Raw genomic sequence first — 18173 nt, 5'->3', positions numbered from 1 at the left:
CAAGCTTCCCTTCTCCCTCTGGGTCTCTCTGGCTGTGGGAGCTGCTTGCCACTGATAGACTCAGCTGTGTGTGTGTGTGTGTGTGTGTGCACACGTTAATTATTCAAAATGTATTAAAGCTTAAAGATGCATCTCCAGATGCCTCTCTGATCGCTGGCGTGTTTAATGGAGAGAGACAGATGAGATGAGATGCAAAAGGTGGAGCATGCACAATGAGAAGTACGGGGAGGAGTGTGGCAGTGGCCTAGTTGTTAGAGAAGAAGTCAGCTTGCTAAAACAACCAGGGGCTTCATTTATGAAACCATGTGCACACATAAAAAATGAGAAAAAAAAAAACCTTCTACATAAAATAACAATTAGTAAAACCACGTGTACATTTCCATCAGACAGGTTTCCATTTAACTTATTTGAGTCGGCTTATAATTTTGCGCACAAGTCTCACATCTGGCCCCTTCAGTTCCACAGTTTATAACCCATACTTAATTAAGTGCATATGAATCAAATACACCAATGCTACCTCTGATCAGGCTTTGCAAAGTTGTCTTAGAAGTTTAATGAGCAGATTATGTATCAACAATATGTCACATCATCATAGCTCGATTGTGAGTATCGTGACCTCTGGCCTTCTTCTGGACAAAGAAAGCCGTTGACTGATTGATTGAACGGGTTTGTTTTTACCTTATTTGGTTAAGGTTTGGGGAAAAACATGGGACAGTAGAGAAATTACAAGATGGGGATTGGATATCTCTATCATAAAAGTTTATTATCGCAATATCAGATGCAATATCAGAACCATATATCCTTCTGTCAAGACGCTCCAGGCCAAATAATTTCACACGCGTGTTCTGGTGCAGATGGAGTGACAGTGAACATCTTCAGTCTTGTTAAGGAATCTTGAATATGATATGGGTGGAATGAAACGACAGAGGAGGAAGGGGAGGAAGACTCAGGCGGATAAAGAAAGAAGAATTAAGGATCACAGAACGACATCAGAGTTGTAGGCAGCAACATTAACAGAGGACAGAACAGAAGGAGAGGAAGGAGTGAGCAGGTTGATGAAAGGAGGAGAAGGTAGGGGCGTGGGAGGAGGATGCGAGAGATGTTTAACCATTCAGGAGATGAAAGGATACTCGAGGGTCGTGACACCACCCGTGCTTCATGTCTCCTTAGCATCTACTCAATAATTCCATGTCATTTAGTTAATGCTATCTGCCCTACTTCTTCTTTCCTGGAAGCTCTGCTGCTGAAAAAAATCATTTAATTGCATCGTGCTGTATGTTTGTCTTTAGAATCACAGAACTTACTTTTGTTTGCAGAACATAAATAGGAGATATTCAAATGTCACTGATGATTAAATCACAGAGGATTCAAAGCCACTTTTCATTTCAAAATGTGATGTTCATCACCTTATTCTTGGCTTCCACTCCTGGCTTCTCTCATTGCTACACATGCAGAGCAGGGCACATTTAATATTTTTGTGTGATAAACTGCTCCTGATGGGTGTATGATGATATTAAATGACAACAGTCTGTAATGACTTCTTTCACTAATGCGACACTTTCCTGTGTTGGGTCTCGTCTGACCCCACTTCTCCCTCACACTAAAGGTTTAATAAACGTCACTCCACTGTTGCTCTGAAAGCACATAGTAATTGTGTGTGGGAAATTAGTTTTGAAAGAGTTTTGATGGTGCTCACTGTCTCAGTGGATACATTTAATAGCCATCAAACCGTTGAATGGTGCACTGAGGAGGAGGAGCAGGGGAATTAAGTGGGATATCAATGCTCTTCAGTCCATTATTCCATGCAAACTGACAATAGCATTGTAAAGAAAAGGACGAGATGTGATGGTATAGTCCTGTTGCTACTTGTTAGTACCAGTTGCTTCCACCTCCATGAAAGCAAATGAATGCAGTTCTGTCTTTGAAAGTTAAAGTTCACATACATGTTTATCTGTATATGATGTACTGCATGATGTGAAGGCTGTGGTTTTATTAGGCTCGGTCTTTTCTGATAAAGGTGTCAGTATAATTTGTTACATTCAGTGCAATACTTTTTAAGACTTTACTAAGATGTGTAAGTTGTGCTAATTAAACCTGAAGAATATGTACAGAATACCTGACATTGTATTTGGTTTTGATACACAATGCTACGGAAACATACCAGTCTATATTCAAATAGTATTAAAGCCCCGTGGTTATATTGGGTTCATCTTTCACAGAAGGAAACATGATTATTCAGCCAGAAAACATTAAATATATTCTTGATCTTGACCCCAAGGTGCTCAAATTCAACCACCATAATTAAGCATCATTTAATCCGATAGGTCTAAGGATAGAGGACGTTGAATGCTATGCATTTGTCATTTGGGGCTAAATTAATCAAATTGATTTGACTGTTTCAAATGAGTCATTTTTGAGTGCATGATTCAAATAATACAGGTAGAGTTAAAAGATGTAGAGGCCATTGTTCTACATTAGATGTAGAGTCAAGTGCAAAAATTGCAAGGAATTGGCTGCCACTTCATAGGTTCCTCATACTGGTGGTCTAAATATTGTATGGTGTTTTTAGGTTGGCTTTGTCTTTGAAAAGGTCCTTTGAGTTTGTGACAGTGGTTACCTTTGAGATACGAACAATATCATAAGTTGCTTTGTTTAGAAAATAGGAAAGTAGGTTTTTAAAATTGATGAATTTTTTTGGGGGATTTCTGATTAAGCAGTAATGAAATCAAGACATTGTTAATGTTCATCCATTTATTGAACGATCCCAGTTCGTAACAATGTGAACTCTTTCTGTGTTTCATCTTTCCCGCATCACCCGTCTTGCTACATATCCCCCACAGTACAGGGCTGCGACGAGTGGGTGGACACTCCAAAAGGCTTCTAACACAGTTCAAAGTGTCTTTTATTGAACAGAAGAGCTCCTACTCTGGTGCGATGGGGTGCCTGCCCTCCTTCCACCTGAGACTGCAACTGAGGAACTCGGGTCATTTGAGCAAAATAGATGAAAAGTTTTTTTCATTGAGATGAAGCACAAGGGATGAGTCACAAACCTAGAATAGAGGATGAAACAGGTCTCGCAAAGGGAAGTGAATGCTTTCAAAAGTTTTTGGCCCCAGTGAATTTGCATACTAGATGTTGTAATGTCTTTTGTTGTGAAGTTGGCTGTGTTGTGTGCTGCTTAAACTTCTTTGACCTAGAACCTTTGGGACCTAGAAACTCATTCTCTTTCCTCAAGACTAATGGAGGAAATAAACCCAAATACATGAAGGGGAAGTCAGTACATTTATCATGGGCTTTTATACTGACCTTGAAAGGTTGGCTGATTCTTAGGTGGGTCACAAAAATCTCTTATTATTCACTGGGTCATGGTCTAAAATGGGTTGCGAGTCTGTTTTTGGTTGGTTCCCACATGACACGGAGCACTGTGTCATTTTCCTCTCACGAGAAGAAACAAAATTCATCAAATTCTGATCCTGCGGGCTGTAAAAAAAAAAAAAGAGAACACAGGGCTGTATTTAGTGAGGCCATCCTGAATAGCTTCCTGTTATCTGTCATGTATCTACTATGTCACCCTCAGAAATACACGCACACATACACTCTCAAACAGATTGTGTATTTTTAGAGGCTCCTATCGATCAACTAGCTGATGCTTATCGGCTACATCCTCCTCTTTGACCATCCAGACCTGATAGCATCCAGATAGACACACAATCGCACTCGGTCATCAGAGATACCGCGCAGGGCAATGCTATTCTAATGGAGACGTGTGATGAAGAGGTCTGTAGAGTGGCAGTCTTTTCCCAGTGGACACGGCTTCTTTTCTGTAGCCTCATTGCTTGCTACAAAGTTGATTACTTGTACAAACGCAGACATGCTCAAATAGTATTACAAAATGTAGAACTTTTTCTGCACTTTACCTTTTTAGGTGTCAGGTGGTTCGGTTTCATTTTCTCCAAGGAATTCTGGACATTTCAGTTACTCACGGGGTCATGATATGCATTACATGAAGAATACTGAAAATACAAACTGACCAAATGGTAGGCGATCTTATTTGTGACTGATAAAAATCCTTTTTCATAAAGCTGTAATAATCAATATTTTCATTATATTACAGTGGTCCCTTGTTTATTGCGGGGTTATGTTCCAAAAATAACCCGCAATAGGCGAAATCCGCAAAGTAGTCAGCTTTATTTTTTACAATTATTCTATATATTTTAAGGCTGTAAAACCCCTCACCATACAGTTTCTACACTTTTCTCAGACAGGCATTAACATTTTCTCACATTTATCTCTTGACTTGTTTGTTTGTCTGACAAACAGGCAGCACTTAAAAGTCACACTGCTAGCGATTGAACATTTATGTAAATGTGGCAAGCCGAACGCATCCTGTACTGTACAGAGACGCGGCACGGAGGAGATTGATTGACATTGGTCTACAGTCCCAGTAGCCAATCAGGACGCAGAACACAATGCGCGTTCATACACTGTAAAAAAAAAAAGCATGCAAAATTGCACTAAAAAAATCCGCAAAACAGCGAGACCACGAAAGGTGAACCGTGTTATAGCGAGGGACTACTGTATGTGCAAAATACAGTGTGACACTGTGGCTTCAAGTAGTTGCAAAGTATATTACAGCAATAATACTGAATAAAATGGTATTTTCCTTCATATATCTTATGATCAGTAATGGTCCTGGATCTTGTTAGGTTTTGTTATACAAGTGTACAAAAATATAAGGTAGTCACACAAAAACACACCGAACTTTGCTCCTTCTTTCTGCTAAAACACCATCCTTCTAGTGCTTCATGCAGGTTCAACACAAACACATTTTAAAAAGAAAACAGCAAATGACTCATCCAGTTCTTGAAAGCATTTGCCAAACATGCATTTTATGCGTTGTGTGAAACTTAAGTGTGAGGTTGACAGGTGATGTTTTGGAGGTGTAAAAACACCATAGCAGTGACTATTTAACAGCAGGGATACATTGAAAAAGCAAATCAAACTCAGAGTGGTTTAAGTAACCCAATATTAAATCAATATCTTGACAAGAGAGGGTTTAAATTCAGTTAGCCTCAGTCAGAGGGCTGAAAAAGGTCAAGAGGTCCTATTATACTGACAAAGTAGGAACATCACTGCACATGCTCATGTACATAGTAAATCAGTCAACGAACTGTATGCAATCCTCCTATCAAATATTATTATTCTGCAGCAGTGAGGCACACAGTATCATAGCACATCCCGGCTGCTGTGCTGATTGATATCAGTTTATGTCTGGCCTTTGTTTGACCTCTCTTTACAGGTTTTTACATAAAGAGATCTACAGCATTCAGCGTATAGGCAGCCACCTGGGAGGGTATCTTATTGTACAGCATGTGCTCTGAGTAGAGCAGAAATAGCTGGATGGCGTGATGCAGAGGCTGATAAAACTCTCTACGTTTTGATGTGTCTTCTGCTGTTTTCCGCGGGGTTATAAGAACAGTGAGAGAGATAGACGCTGGAGGAAAGATGTGTCTTGAGAAGGAGAAAATGTTGGAGATTTATATAGATACAGCCTTATGACCTGTCTGTGTGGTGATTGAATGAAAAAATCTATAGGGATTACTAGCATGACCCATTGCATGCTATTGTGGTATTCTCTGGTGTGTGTGTGTGTGTGTGTGTGTGTGTGTGTGTGTGTGTGTGTGTGTGTGTTACTTTCTGTTAAATTTATACTCAGAGGGTGTAACAATATTAGCGTCTAAAATTGAGACATTGCTCAACCGACGACTCTTCCTCATTCTCTCCTGGGAGATGTGGTCATCATATCAAGTCTTTCTTTCTTTCTGGGTGTGTGTGTGTGTGTGTGTGTGTGTGTGTGTGTGTGTGTTACAGCACTGGTCGATGGGGTCTCGCCCCCTCCTTTCTGAAATGGTTCATTGGACTGTAACGCTAATCCGTGGGGACGCTCTACACTGTGGTGACCCCCCTGACACTCACACACATAGACAAACACACACAGACTCCCTCATCCATCATACTCGGAGGTTGTCAGCGCCTCAGTGAGGTGGCCTCATGGGTGACAGCTGGCAGCCAATCAGGGCCCTCACCTCATCTCTGACATCACCGTAAATGTGATGTCTCTATCCTGGTAGAAAGTAATTACTAGGAAAGGAAGTAAATAGATAATTTAATGACTGGTAGGTGAGTCAGAGCTTCATATAGATTAAGTAAATGTCATGTTTTTTTTCTGTCACTAACAAAAATGAACTTTTCTTTTCACAAACAGTGTTGCTAAAGCATCAGGATAATTACACCTCACACATACTACAGCCTACACATATAATGTGCATGTAATGTGTAATGATGTGTGGTTCTCATTCTTTCACTCTCCTGGTCTGCGTTTGTTTTGATCTCCTGTTCAAAGTCATCTACCCCTAAAACCTAATGTTCCCGCAGCCAACGGAGAATGACGGATATGAGGAAAAGAAAGAGAGGAAAAGTGTATTTGAGAATTCGCTTTTCTGAAAATAGCCAGGGGGAGTTAATGGCTGCAGGCATTATCCCAATTAAATAAACAAAGCAGGTAGAATGCAGAGGGTTGGAGGGAGGATCAGATCACAGATGTTAGAAAGGTGTAAACGAAGAGCAAACTGGAGAACGGAAGAGAGAGACTGAAAAAGAAAGGTGTGATGAGGATGCATAAGAAAGTGCTCCATGGAATATTATGTGTGGTTAAGTCGTAGGACATGAACATTTTTTATTACAGTGTATAGCATTTTACAGATTGTATACTATCCCATCAATGAGTCTCCCTGAAGCCTTTCTCTGAAGTAATATAAAACTACATGTTAGACTAAAACCGTCATTACAGGTGGAAATTCTGAATCACTTTGCTGATTTGAACCATTTCTTTCAGTTCAGTGTAAAGATTTCCCACTGCCTGTGCACGTTGTTCAGTGTTTTTTCTAAAACGCACTTCATTACCCACATCAGTAAGCAATCGTATCCCCACTAATACTGCTGTAATGTTCAAGACTTCTTCAGGTCAGTAGTAAGTTCAGTCTGTCGCTAGTTCAAACTGTCTGGTTGCGTCAGGGCTGCAGCCAGGGTTATGGTGGTTTCATGCGTCCAAGTGCCCCCAGCTCACACAAAGGAAAGCAAACACCAGCCATTTATGTATTTCAGTAAGCCATGCCAGTGAGCGAGGATACACAATAGCTGGAGCATGGAACTGATGCATAATTATTGTTATTATGAATGACAGCTGTGCATTTCCTACAATGACATACGAAAATGTCTGCCGTGAAAAGGGACAGAAATGTCTAATAACACCACCCTTGAGCCCTCAGTGTGCATATCAGCATGCGTAGGATTGCCGTTCCTGTAGTCAAACTACATAGTCATCCATCCATTCATTATCTATACTGCTTATCCTGCAGGGTCGCGGGGAGGGGGGGGGCGGCTGGAGCCAGTCCCAGCTGACTCGGGGCGAGAGAAACTACATTGTCAATTATTTGTCAATTATATATAGTGTTAGTTAATATGTAAGGGATAACTTACAGCGTGCTGACTATTGCAAAACGAACCCCTACAGAGAGATGCAGGCCTTGAATTATCGTTGCACATTATCCCACTTATTACACAGCTTCGTACAAAAGAAACTAACAATTTCACGCTAAATACAGACTTAAAAACAATTTTATTGACTAAAATATGTGTTCATTCCCCCGCTATCAGAACTGCATCCATAGCAACAGGCATCCTTAGCAATGCCGTGACTGACCAATCAGAATCGAACGTTCACCAAAGCCATGTAATAAGCATATAGTATACATTCTTCTACTTCAAAATGGCCGCCAGGTAAGTAATCGCATTCGCAGTATGTGAGTCGCTTCCCATAAATGTAAGCGAGGGGTTCTAGGGGGACTGCAGGTGCTTGGAGCGACTGACAGAGGCCTAATGGAGATTTTACTTCACTAGTATGGAAGACTAATTCTTTTTTTCTTCCCACCTTTGATCACAGTGTCTGAGCATTTGGCCCCAAGGCTACTGTAAAACATTCCACAGGCTCAAGAGTGCATTAGCTTACTGCACAGAGCCAGAGGGCAAGATATAGCTTTTGATGGGTGTAGTAGTTGGTGGATTAATGTGTATGTGTTTGGTTTGTGTGCATGTTATGTGCATTTTGGGTATATCTATCTCGATGGAACATAATGTGTGTGTGTGTGTGTGTGTGTGTGTGCACCTGTATTGCCCATCTGGGAAATAGTTTGGATAGATATAAGTGATGTGTATGACTCCCATGTTGCAGCGCTCCACCCCTGCCTCGCTCTGTTGGGAACCTGACCTCCTGGACTCTCATCCCCCACTTTAATAAGCGATTGTATGGCTCCCAAGACCTCGCCTCACCTCCTCACCTCCTCCCCTCCTTCCTTATCGCTTCACCTCTCCTCACCCTTTCTTATACATTGGTTTATCTCATCCACTGCATCGCTGTTCATCCCTGGCTTACACTGCAGTAAACTTTTATCTCAACAAGGCAGTTCTATAGATGGTGCACGCTAGTAGTTGTGCTGGGAGTTTTCCAGTGGCCATGACTGGGAAGCACCTCGGTACGGAGCCGTACGAATGAGAATAAAGTTGTGTGTGGAAATGACGACGCCTCTGCTATACCCTTTGGTAAAATACAATAATAACGGCTGAAAAACAAGGCGACAATGCAAGAGAGGACGAGAGGAAAAATGCAGAGAACGTAAGAAAGATCAAGCATGAGTGAGAGGACGAAAGAAAAGAGAGGAGTGAAAGCGAGGGATTAGAGGAATCCCCCAGGTAAAGAGATTGTTGTGTCTCATTGTGTAGAACTGCTGCGCTATCTGATGCAGACTCAGCTCTGACACCTGCCACCACTACTAATGAAACATCTCCCACAATCCTCTGCTCCCAAAATCTTTTGTTCACTCCCTCCCTCCTCTGTGTGTGTGTGTGTGTGTGTATTACCCTCTCTTTTCCCTTCATACATTTGCACACAAATGCGAGTCTTTGTACTCTGTGTGCAGGTTTTACGTGGGGAATGCCTTTGTTTGTGTTGTCATGTACATGCCTGTTGTGTGTGTTATAATGTTCCTCAATCTGCCACTGCTTTTTATCCTGACTCTAATGCATCAGTAAAGAGGGACATACCTTAGGAGAGTGTGTGTGTGTGTGTGTGTGTGTGTGTGTGTGTGTGTGTGTGTGTGTGTGTGTGTGTGTGGGTGGCAGCCGGACAGGATTGCCATGCCACAGTTGGAGCAGATGACTGAGCCTAGTCCCTCCAACTTTAACACTGACTGCTACTTCAGACTAGATACTCTTCAATCTAGTCACACACACACATACACATACACATGCAGGCTCATTTTCCCTTTTCCTTTTCGGGCTTATTTAGTCCTGTTTTCCATTTTATTAGAGACTAGAAGCAGTTCATTAGCAGCCTGCCGCCATCTGTGAATACTTTAAACTTTGACTGTCAGCCTCACTAATTGACAATCTGCTTCACTGCGCTCACTGGCATTGATTTGATCTCTTCTCTGTCTCTCTTTCCTCATGTCTTTCCTCCTCCTCTTCCTTCTCTCTTACTGCTACATTGCTACATGCACATCATGTTAGACTCTCTGTAGACATGAGCTGCCGACTTGGGGAAAAAACCTGCTCTTCCCATCCTTCTATCGACAATTGAGAGCTTTCACATTACCCAACTGATCATAAAGTGGCCAGAAGACAGTTGGCATGCATCAGTAAAGTGTCTTTTAATACAAGTTCCTGTTAAAATTACTCTAATACAGTATACTTAATCAATATTTGTAATGTCTAATTTGTGGGTAGTTTTAAAGCTGCATTGATATTTTCTGTTTTTATGGGCCACTTCTGTGCAGCAGAACAAATTGAAAATCACTACATTGACATATCATCACCTTTTTATCACCTTCCCTCATTTTGGAGCCAGAGTCAGAGGTCTTTGCTGACTGCTGCTAACTGCTGCAGCTAGAGATGAGGTTGACAAGAGTGGAGTTTGTGGGTCTGAAAAACCAAAACAGTTACCCCCCCCCCCCCTCACATTGCGCATAGTCAAATATAGATTAGTGCATCTTTAAAGGTAGGGTATATTTGTTATTATGACTGCATATCTTCATTCTGCACTCATTGCGCATGAGTCTCCCACGAGGCTGGGCAGACTTGTCGCCAAAGCTAACAGCACAAAGTACGGCCTCTAAGCCGAGTGAGCAGTGAACTGTGAAGTAAAGGTAACGTTAGGTTTGTGGTGGTTGTTTTGCTTGTATTAATATGATGAAAGCTGAGCGAGGTCGTCACTCAGTGGTTGTCTACAGAAAAAGACTTGAGAAAGAGACTTGGCCGTGTGGCCTCGGCAGCAGCGGCCGGTCTTCTCATCACTATTGTGGACTCGTCCTCCAGTCCGGCAGTGCACGTTCAGTTGCTTTAAAGGGAACTTAATAATGACAAAGCAATGCTTTTCAAATTGTCTTGGATAGAAGCATGTCATTGACTCATGATGAGATTATCTTTCTGATTTATCTCGTTTTCTGTATGAATGTTTTTTTCTTGTCTAATTTATCCACTCTTTTGTCTTTTTCCATGTTATATGTCATAGTTATCCTTTTTGAACTGCAAACACATTGAATTATAGATGAAAAACTCTATTTAACATGCTCCCCGTGTCATATAATCTCCACATATGCATATCTTTGATGTTTCCACCCTTTCCCTATGGTGTCTGTGCTATCAGGTTGTGGGAGTGTGCTATATTGTTATGAAGGGGTGTCTCCTGGTGCCATTATGTCCAAACCTCTCCCTCCTCTCCACATCCTCCCTACCACTCCCAGGCCAATCTGCAAGTCGTTACAGATGCTCCATTAGACAGCACCTTTGCACACAGTGAACTCATATTGAGAGTATACAGTATACAGAGTATGAGACTGCTGGTGTGGTTTGACTTTAGGTATCCGTTGGTGATTGAATAGAATGTGACTGCCACTAATTTATCATTGCATATATAAACATTTGCCATCCTAATAGCAGAATTACAGTTTGCTTGATGGCGCTTAAAAGTGGAAAACAACTTAATTTAGGAAGTCTTGTTCGGTATTTGTATGGGCCTTTATGATTGTTTACCGCATCTCCAGATGAATACCAAACACACATTTGTGGCTTTAACTTGTTTAGCGGTAATTACTGCCTCTGTGATATTGCAAAGGGTCATTTTATCCACTTACACTGCAGAAGTCACACCATTTAACTCAGGCTTAATATGAATTTGAATTTTCTACAAACAATAACTTAAGTATCTTGGAACAATGAATAAAAAGGCAAATTGCTCCTATATCAACAATGCAAAGACACTTAAATCCCCTGAGACTAGTTATTAGTGCAGTTATTGAGTTAAATTCTGAACTTTGTCAGTTTTTTCTTGCTTGTTTTAGAAAACATAATTCAACTTACATTGTCATTTAGAGGAGAAAAGTTGTGTCAAACAATTGTAATCGGTGTACATTCAGCATACGGAGAGAAAAAGTGCTGTAGAGGTAAACACTGTAGTGTCAATGTCACACATGGAAATATTGGCATTAAATCTGTTTTAAAGACATTTTGAAATACAAATTTGCTTCATCATTTCATGTAGCATGGCTGACATCCAAATGTCATCATTTTATACTTATGGCTGAAAAAAACACTTTGCCAATTAATATGCTGCAAAGCTACTGTTATGGCCAAATTGTGTATTGATTGAAGAGCAGCAAGAAACTGCTGAATGGAAGCAGTGACCCCTCAGTCATGTCTCCCTCCAATCTGCTGGACAGTAGCTGTTTTACAGTACGGCACGGTAGAACTAACACTATCCGTGTTCCTCAGAGACACTGCCTCAGGCTCTCATTTTTGTCCACGCAGAGGGAATTAGAATATCCTTTGGTGCATTCATTTAGGCAAAAGCATACCTAATATCCATAACAGCCTCGCTAATACTGGGTAGGGTTTGATTCCAAAATGGCATGTACTTATTTTGACAAGTAACTGACACATTTGATATTCAGTGGTTCATAAATAGGACAAGAGTTTATTCTCAAGAGTGTTTGTAAATGGAGGGTTTAGGCTGTCGGATTCTTCAAACATATTCTACAATGAACAAAGGCTGCTGGAACGCATATTGAATTGGTTGGATTCTCTTGGGAGGAACAAGAAAAGGATAAAGTGTGGACATAAGGGAGTTCTGTAAGGTCGTGGTGCCACTTATACTACACAATTAATACGTGGCAATTTGAATAAATAGCCTTTTTAATGTACTTTGGAGTGTGTTGGAACTGTATATCAGTTTTCTTCATCCAGGCTCTCAAGCAGCATGACCAGAACATTCTGTTCACCCATACCTGCATCCCACTGAGATTTTCTGCTTTTCTTTTCCAGTCACGTCTCAATTTCTTTATTCTTATTTTTCTCATCTCCAGGAGTGTCCTCAGATCCTGCCCTCCACCCAGATCTATATCCCTGCTGGCGTTATGAGGCCAATCACCCTGCTGGCCCAGAACCTGCCCCAGCCGCAGTCCGGACAGAGGAACTACGAGTGCATTTTCCACATCCAGGGCAACACACACAGCGTCCCGGCTCTGAGGTTCAACAGCACCAGCATACAGTGTCAGAAGACCACGGTAAGGCTACAGAACACGAGTGCATGGGCACACAAGACATCGAGCACATAGATTTGCAGTGAAATTACAGCAGCTTGCGGAGGTGAAATCCCCTTCAGTGTCTGATAAATGTGAGCTGTGCGTTAGCTATGGGGCTTCTTATTTACTGATCCCCATCTCAGCCGATACTAATCAACCATCTCACTGCTTTGACCAATCCCAGCTGCTTAACCAGTGAGAAGGAGCTCGATTCAGGACAGCATTACTAGTTTAACCATTAGGAGTCTTTACAGCTGGTTGGCTGCAGTGTGACACAGAGAGACCAGCAGTCATAGACTGATGTGGCAAAGACTGGAATCCGAGGCGTATAGCCACGGGGACTGACTGTCACAAAGCCACTCTCTCTTCATTCCCACTCCTCATTCCTGCCTCTTAGCCCTCAGTCAAACTGTCAGCGCTAATAGGGAGCAACCATTTCAGCAACGTTAATTTCCTCAGCTCCAATCAGGGCATGAGGCAGAGGAGAGACATTTTAATGACACCAATTATGACTTACTTAACGAGACATATGATTTACATGCAAGCCGCTCACCGAGGCACTCGCTCACGGTGATAGACCCAACAGCGAGTCCTCACAGTTAAAAGGCAGCGGTAGCCAGTGTGTGGCACATCACTGATTTGCAGCCACTTGCTGTTTTCGAGCTCTGCCCATTCCCCCAGTTTCTCCCTACAAAAGGAAAGAATGAGCTTCAGGCTTGTGATCGAGGAAGTCGTTCTGCCTCTGATGTTGGTTGGTGACACGAAAAATAGTCCTGGGGCACATTATTGAAGTAGATTTCCAGATCGTAATGATGGCTCCTACAGTTCTTTTGTGTTTCACAAAGGTAATTTGTGCATATTTAGTCGCTTGCGTGCTTTATACAAGTGAGTGTTCTTTCAGATTTGACTTTTTGGGTTGTCATTACGGGCTTTTTGTCAGATTTGTCCTCAGTGACCTGACTACTTGAAAGCCTATTGAATAGAGAGTGAGCTGCAAAAACCGTAATTGCTGTACATCAAGTTGAATATTTGAATAAATTGGTCAAAGTCAGACACATAATTCTTCTAATAAAAGAATTGTGGCTTTTAATATAGAATTCCTCTATATGCCTTCGCCACGGTGATAACCCTTCCATCACTGACATTATAACACCAGGGCTTATAAAAGTGTTGTGTGGATAAACCCCATGCTGTTTGAACACCACAGCTATATGTTGGTTGTTTCTGTTCTCTCTCTGTTATATTTTAAGCGTGTTTTGAAAGCCTCCCATGCCACCTAACACCAGCACTTACTCCAGGAAATAACAGTGTGCAGTTATCATCCCCAGTGTTTGATACACTCACACACATTCATTACTACACCAGTACTACTGCTGAGAGTTGCTGATGCTGGAAGACAGAGACCTTCCTCAGCAAATCTCCAATTCACTGGCAAACTGAATGGATGCGCGCACACACACACACACACACACACACACACACACACACACTTACATGTATTTCTTCAGTCCTCAGTGTTCTTCATCATTTTTTTTTTTTTTTTAATCCCAATGATCTTTGTGCAGGAGGCAGGAAAATAGTAAATATACCTGCCTCAATACAACTTTATAGCTGTTCATGAAGCTAGACAGAGAAGTGTGCATTTGTGTGTGTGCTCCCACGTGAGCAGATCCATGTGGTGTTGCGAGTGAGTAAACCTCCTTCTCTCCACCCCCCGCCTCTCTTCTCGTCAGGTGGGACTGTGATGGGATCCAATTAAGGGAGCTGTAGATGAAATGATGATGAATTGCAGCGGTGTAGTAGACTGACGGACACACACACACACACACACACACAGACCAGCCTGGCAAAACACTAAAAGGGAAAAAGAAGGAAGCACAAAAGACAAAGAAGGAGAAAGGCAAAGAGGAGGTGAGGGAATTAAGAGCAGACAATGACCATGCAACAGAGAGTGTGATGGAGGCAGTAGAAAATAAGGAAGAGAAGAGTAAAGAGAGAATAAGGAAAGACACGAGAGGAAAGAAAGGCTAAGCTCAGCAAGCTCATGAGGGTAAACAAACAAACAAGGGAGAAACAGATGGGAGAGAACGTATGTGGAATATAAAATATGTGCATGTTTGAGAAAGTGATGCTGAAAGAAAAGGAAAATCATGATCCATGCAAAAGTGACAGTGCTGAGATTAACAGCAGAGAGAGGAAGGAAAGTTGGGACAACGGGGGACTTGCTGGAGTTGTTCAGCCGTGCAATGTTGGTATTCCAACATACCTGTTCAGTTGTGCAGAACAACAGTCAGGCAAGTTAATGATGCAATCTTGTGTCACATTCTAGGACCTGTTGGGGAAATCTATTCAGAAAACATAAACAAGGCAACCACTTTTCCCCACAGCAGCTACTGTTCATGAAGCCTTTGAGCATGAAAAAGGAATTTTGAAATGTGATGCTCTGCGGTAGATTTTTGGCTCCATTTTCTCACCGTTGCATGCAGGACTGATATCTATTATCACACTTTTTGAAACTTGCTTGTTTGGTGTTTTAAACAAAATTTGAATTCTGCTCGTATTACATTATTGCTGCAGGTTTTTGTCGTGATGTAGTTTAATTTGCAAAGTCTGCATTGAATTTGTTACGCAACTGTGATGAAATAAATATGTAATGCTAACTTGGCGTACATGATGATGGATTGCACAAATCAAGCAAGTTTCAAGTCTGCTGTGTGAATTTCATACCAACTCGACTGGAAAGTAACTTTTCAATCTGTCCACCTGTATAACAATGTTGTATACATACGTTTTTCTGGGCCTTTTGCTGACAACAGTTGCCCACATCTGGAAAACACACTAACTGGAGCACTAGGAGTGAACTAAAACAGTAAAGTAGTAGGCCTAAAAACCAAAACATGAGCTGAAAGAGGCTAAAATGTTCCATAGAGCTGAGAGAGCTGCACAGTTAGGTGATAAGTGTCAGTGTCAGTGTGTTTGTCTCTACTAATGACCCCTTCTACATTGTGCATTTGCAATACTGAAATATTTATTAGTGCAGCTCTGGGACACATAATTCAAGTAAATTTCCAGATTGTATAGATGGCTCCTACTATTATTTACTATTTTGCAAAGGTAATTTGTGCATGTGTTCTTTCAGAACTGACCTGACTACTTAAAAGCCTATTGAATCAAAAGTGAGCTGCAAAAACAGTAATTTAATACCCGCTCGACGAGGGACTGGAAAGTAGCTTTTATATCATTCTTTAAAAGTACATTTTTAAAGCTGCACTAATCTGTTATGTTAGTTGTTTTTTTTTTTAATATATATAAGTCTTTCTGAGCTTTTTGCTGAAAACAGCAGCCCACATCTGTAAAAGACGCTGATGAGAGCAGTAGAAGTGAAGCAAAGCATTCCATAGAGTTGAGAGAGCTGCACAGTGGGATGACGATAGTCAGTGGTCCAGTCAATGGTGAAGTATTGATAAGCGCAGCTTTAAGAAGATAAAACTTTAAAGCATGCTGGTATGGTCCATGGTCCAGGTGTAAATGTTTTTGGAGCCTTCCCTTTATGACTAGCTACATTTTTATGAGCAATATTATGTGTGTGAACGTGAAAAATGAAAGCATTAATACAAAGGATCAGCACACAGAAGATCCATCAGTGATTGAGAACCTGTATACTTGCAGCCATTGTGTTCAGTATTCTCAGTAGGAAAGTGTTTGTATATGTATCACAGCTGGCTCCGACTGGGACAGTAGAGTGTAATAAATCACAGAGAAAATTAGCCAGCAGTAGATGTACACTCATCCATTCAATCTTACTGTCTCTTTGTGCATTATTTAGCCCCTCGCCAAACACTGAAACATTGAACTTGCATACTCAAATACACCAGGGACCCAAAGTATGCATGGATGCACACTGGGATGTTCACAGGAAAACACACGTGCACACGCTTGCAGGCGCACACAGATAGGATGCATGCAGGCTGCGTGGGTACCTGCTGGTTTGTTCACAGACAACACACACAAAAGCACATAAACACGCACACACAAATACACACACGCATTCTCCCCAGGGGTTTGAAAGCCCAATGTGAAGCAGACATATGGAGATTCTCCACATGATCCTCTTCCTAATCATGTGGAGCAGACGGAGACTGTAGAATCAGCAACAACCAGCAACCTGCTTTACATGATTTATTACACTGACATACATAGGCTATCAAACACTGTGTGTGTGTGTGACTGTGTCTGTGTGTATGAACTTCTCACTGTAAGACCATGCATCTGGTACTGTTGCGAGCAGCGTAGTCAGTTTTAGGAGGATGACAGACTGTGTGTGTTTGTGTGTTCACGGCCCACAAATTGGTCTAGACTTGGGTCGAGTCGAGACTTCTGCCAACTTTCACAAACATGCTCCGTGCAGCACAAATACAGTATTCAGTATTTAACTGAGAACTTTACATTTCCTAAACATAGATATGAATAACCTAAATCCCTGCTTTAGTGGCCATGAACAAATCAAATCAACTGGCTGTGAACACTTTGCAGATATATATATATATATATATATATATATATATATATATATTCAATATATAGGTCACATGGTTACGTTGGTAAAACTGCAATCATTGCATTTCTTACAAAACTGCTAATTAGTTGCACACATGCATCCGCACAGCAAATCCTTCACTTGGATGCACATGTTGTACTGTGATCTTATTAAAAGGAATCACAAAGAACAAATAGCAGCCAAATGCACACAGTTGTTAGAGATGAAGCGGAGAAAAATCAAATAAAAAAAAAAAATCAAAGTAAAACCAAAAGTTTAAGTCTCAGGTGAGGTGCCAAAAATTATTATTCACATTTTATTTTACAGAGTTTATTTATTTATTTATTTATTTATGGATGAACAGCATCTGTTTTCTTTAGCGTAAAAGCAAGATGTGGAATTAAACCTTGGCATAATGGTTTGTTTAAAGCCCTATTGAACTGAAATGGGGGACTTGTGTGTGTATGTGTGTGCCAGCAGTGTATTTTTAACACAGACTCAGGTATCCTTCAACATGACTAATTACATGAGGGTGACCTGCTCGTGGACGCGCACACATATGCACACACCCCTCAGTTTTTCTACCGCCCCCCCCCCTCACCAGCCAGCTGCTCTATTTTGTTAACATCGGCAGTTTTCAGTGCCTCACACACACACACGTGCACACACGCACACACACCAGCCATATCTATTCATACAATCCATGGAGACATGCAATCCATGGAGACAATTCATGTAGCGAGAGAATAAACGAGTGCAGGAGCAGATAACGAATGAACCCGCGCCAGGCTGGTGTGTTACTGTAATGAGGCCAGGGACGGCTTTGTGCTCACCTTGTAGTTTTTACACCTCCTCCCCTCCCTCTCTTTTTCTCTCCTCTTGTCACCTCCCCTCCCTCACTGCCTTGTCCCCTGTCATTGCCCCTCCTCGTCTCCCTTATCTCC

The 18173-nt window shown here is 41.5% G+C and overlaps 1 protein-coding gene across 1 annotated transcript in view; it reads left to right on the top strand.

Moving 5' to 3' along the window:
* Nucleotides 1–18173, top strand: part of LOC139209690 (plexin-A1-like) — a 225830-nt gene that overhangs the window by 136923 nt on the left and 70734 nt on the right. Inside the window, exon 10 of the mRNA XM_070839495.1 lies at nucleotides 12474–12674. Within this exon, the coding sequence (XP_070695596.1) occupies nucleotides 12474–12674 (201 nt within the window). The remainder of the gene's footprint in view (nucleotides 1–12473; nucleotides 12675–18173) is intronic.

This window comes from Pempheris klunzingeri, chromosome 11, assembly GCF_042242105.1.
Source record: "Pempheris klunzingeri isolate RE-2024b chromosome 11, fPemKlu1.hap1, whole genome shotgun sequence".
Classification (NCBI taxonomy): domain Eukaryota; kingdom Metazoa; phylum Chordata; class Actinopteri; order Acropomatiformes; family Pempheridae; genus Pempheris; species Pempheris klunzingeri.
Note: the sequence above shows the minus strand (reverse complement) of the source record. Positions and strands in the feature narration are given on the sequence as shown.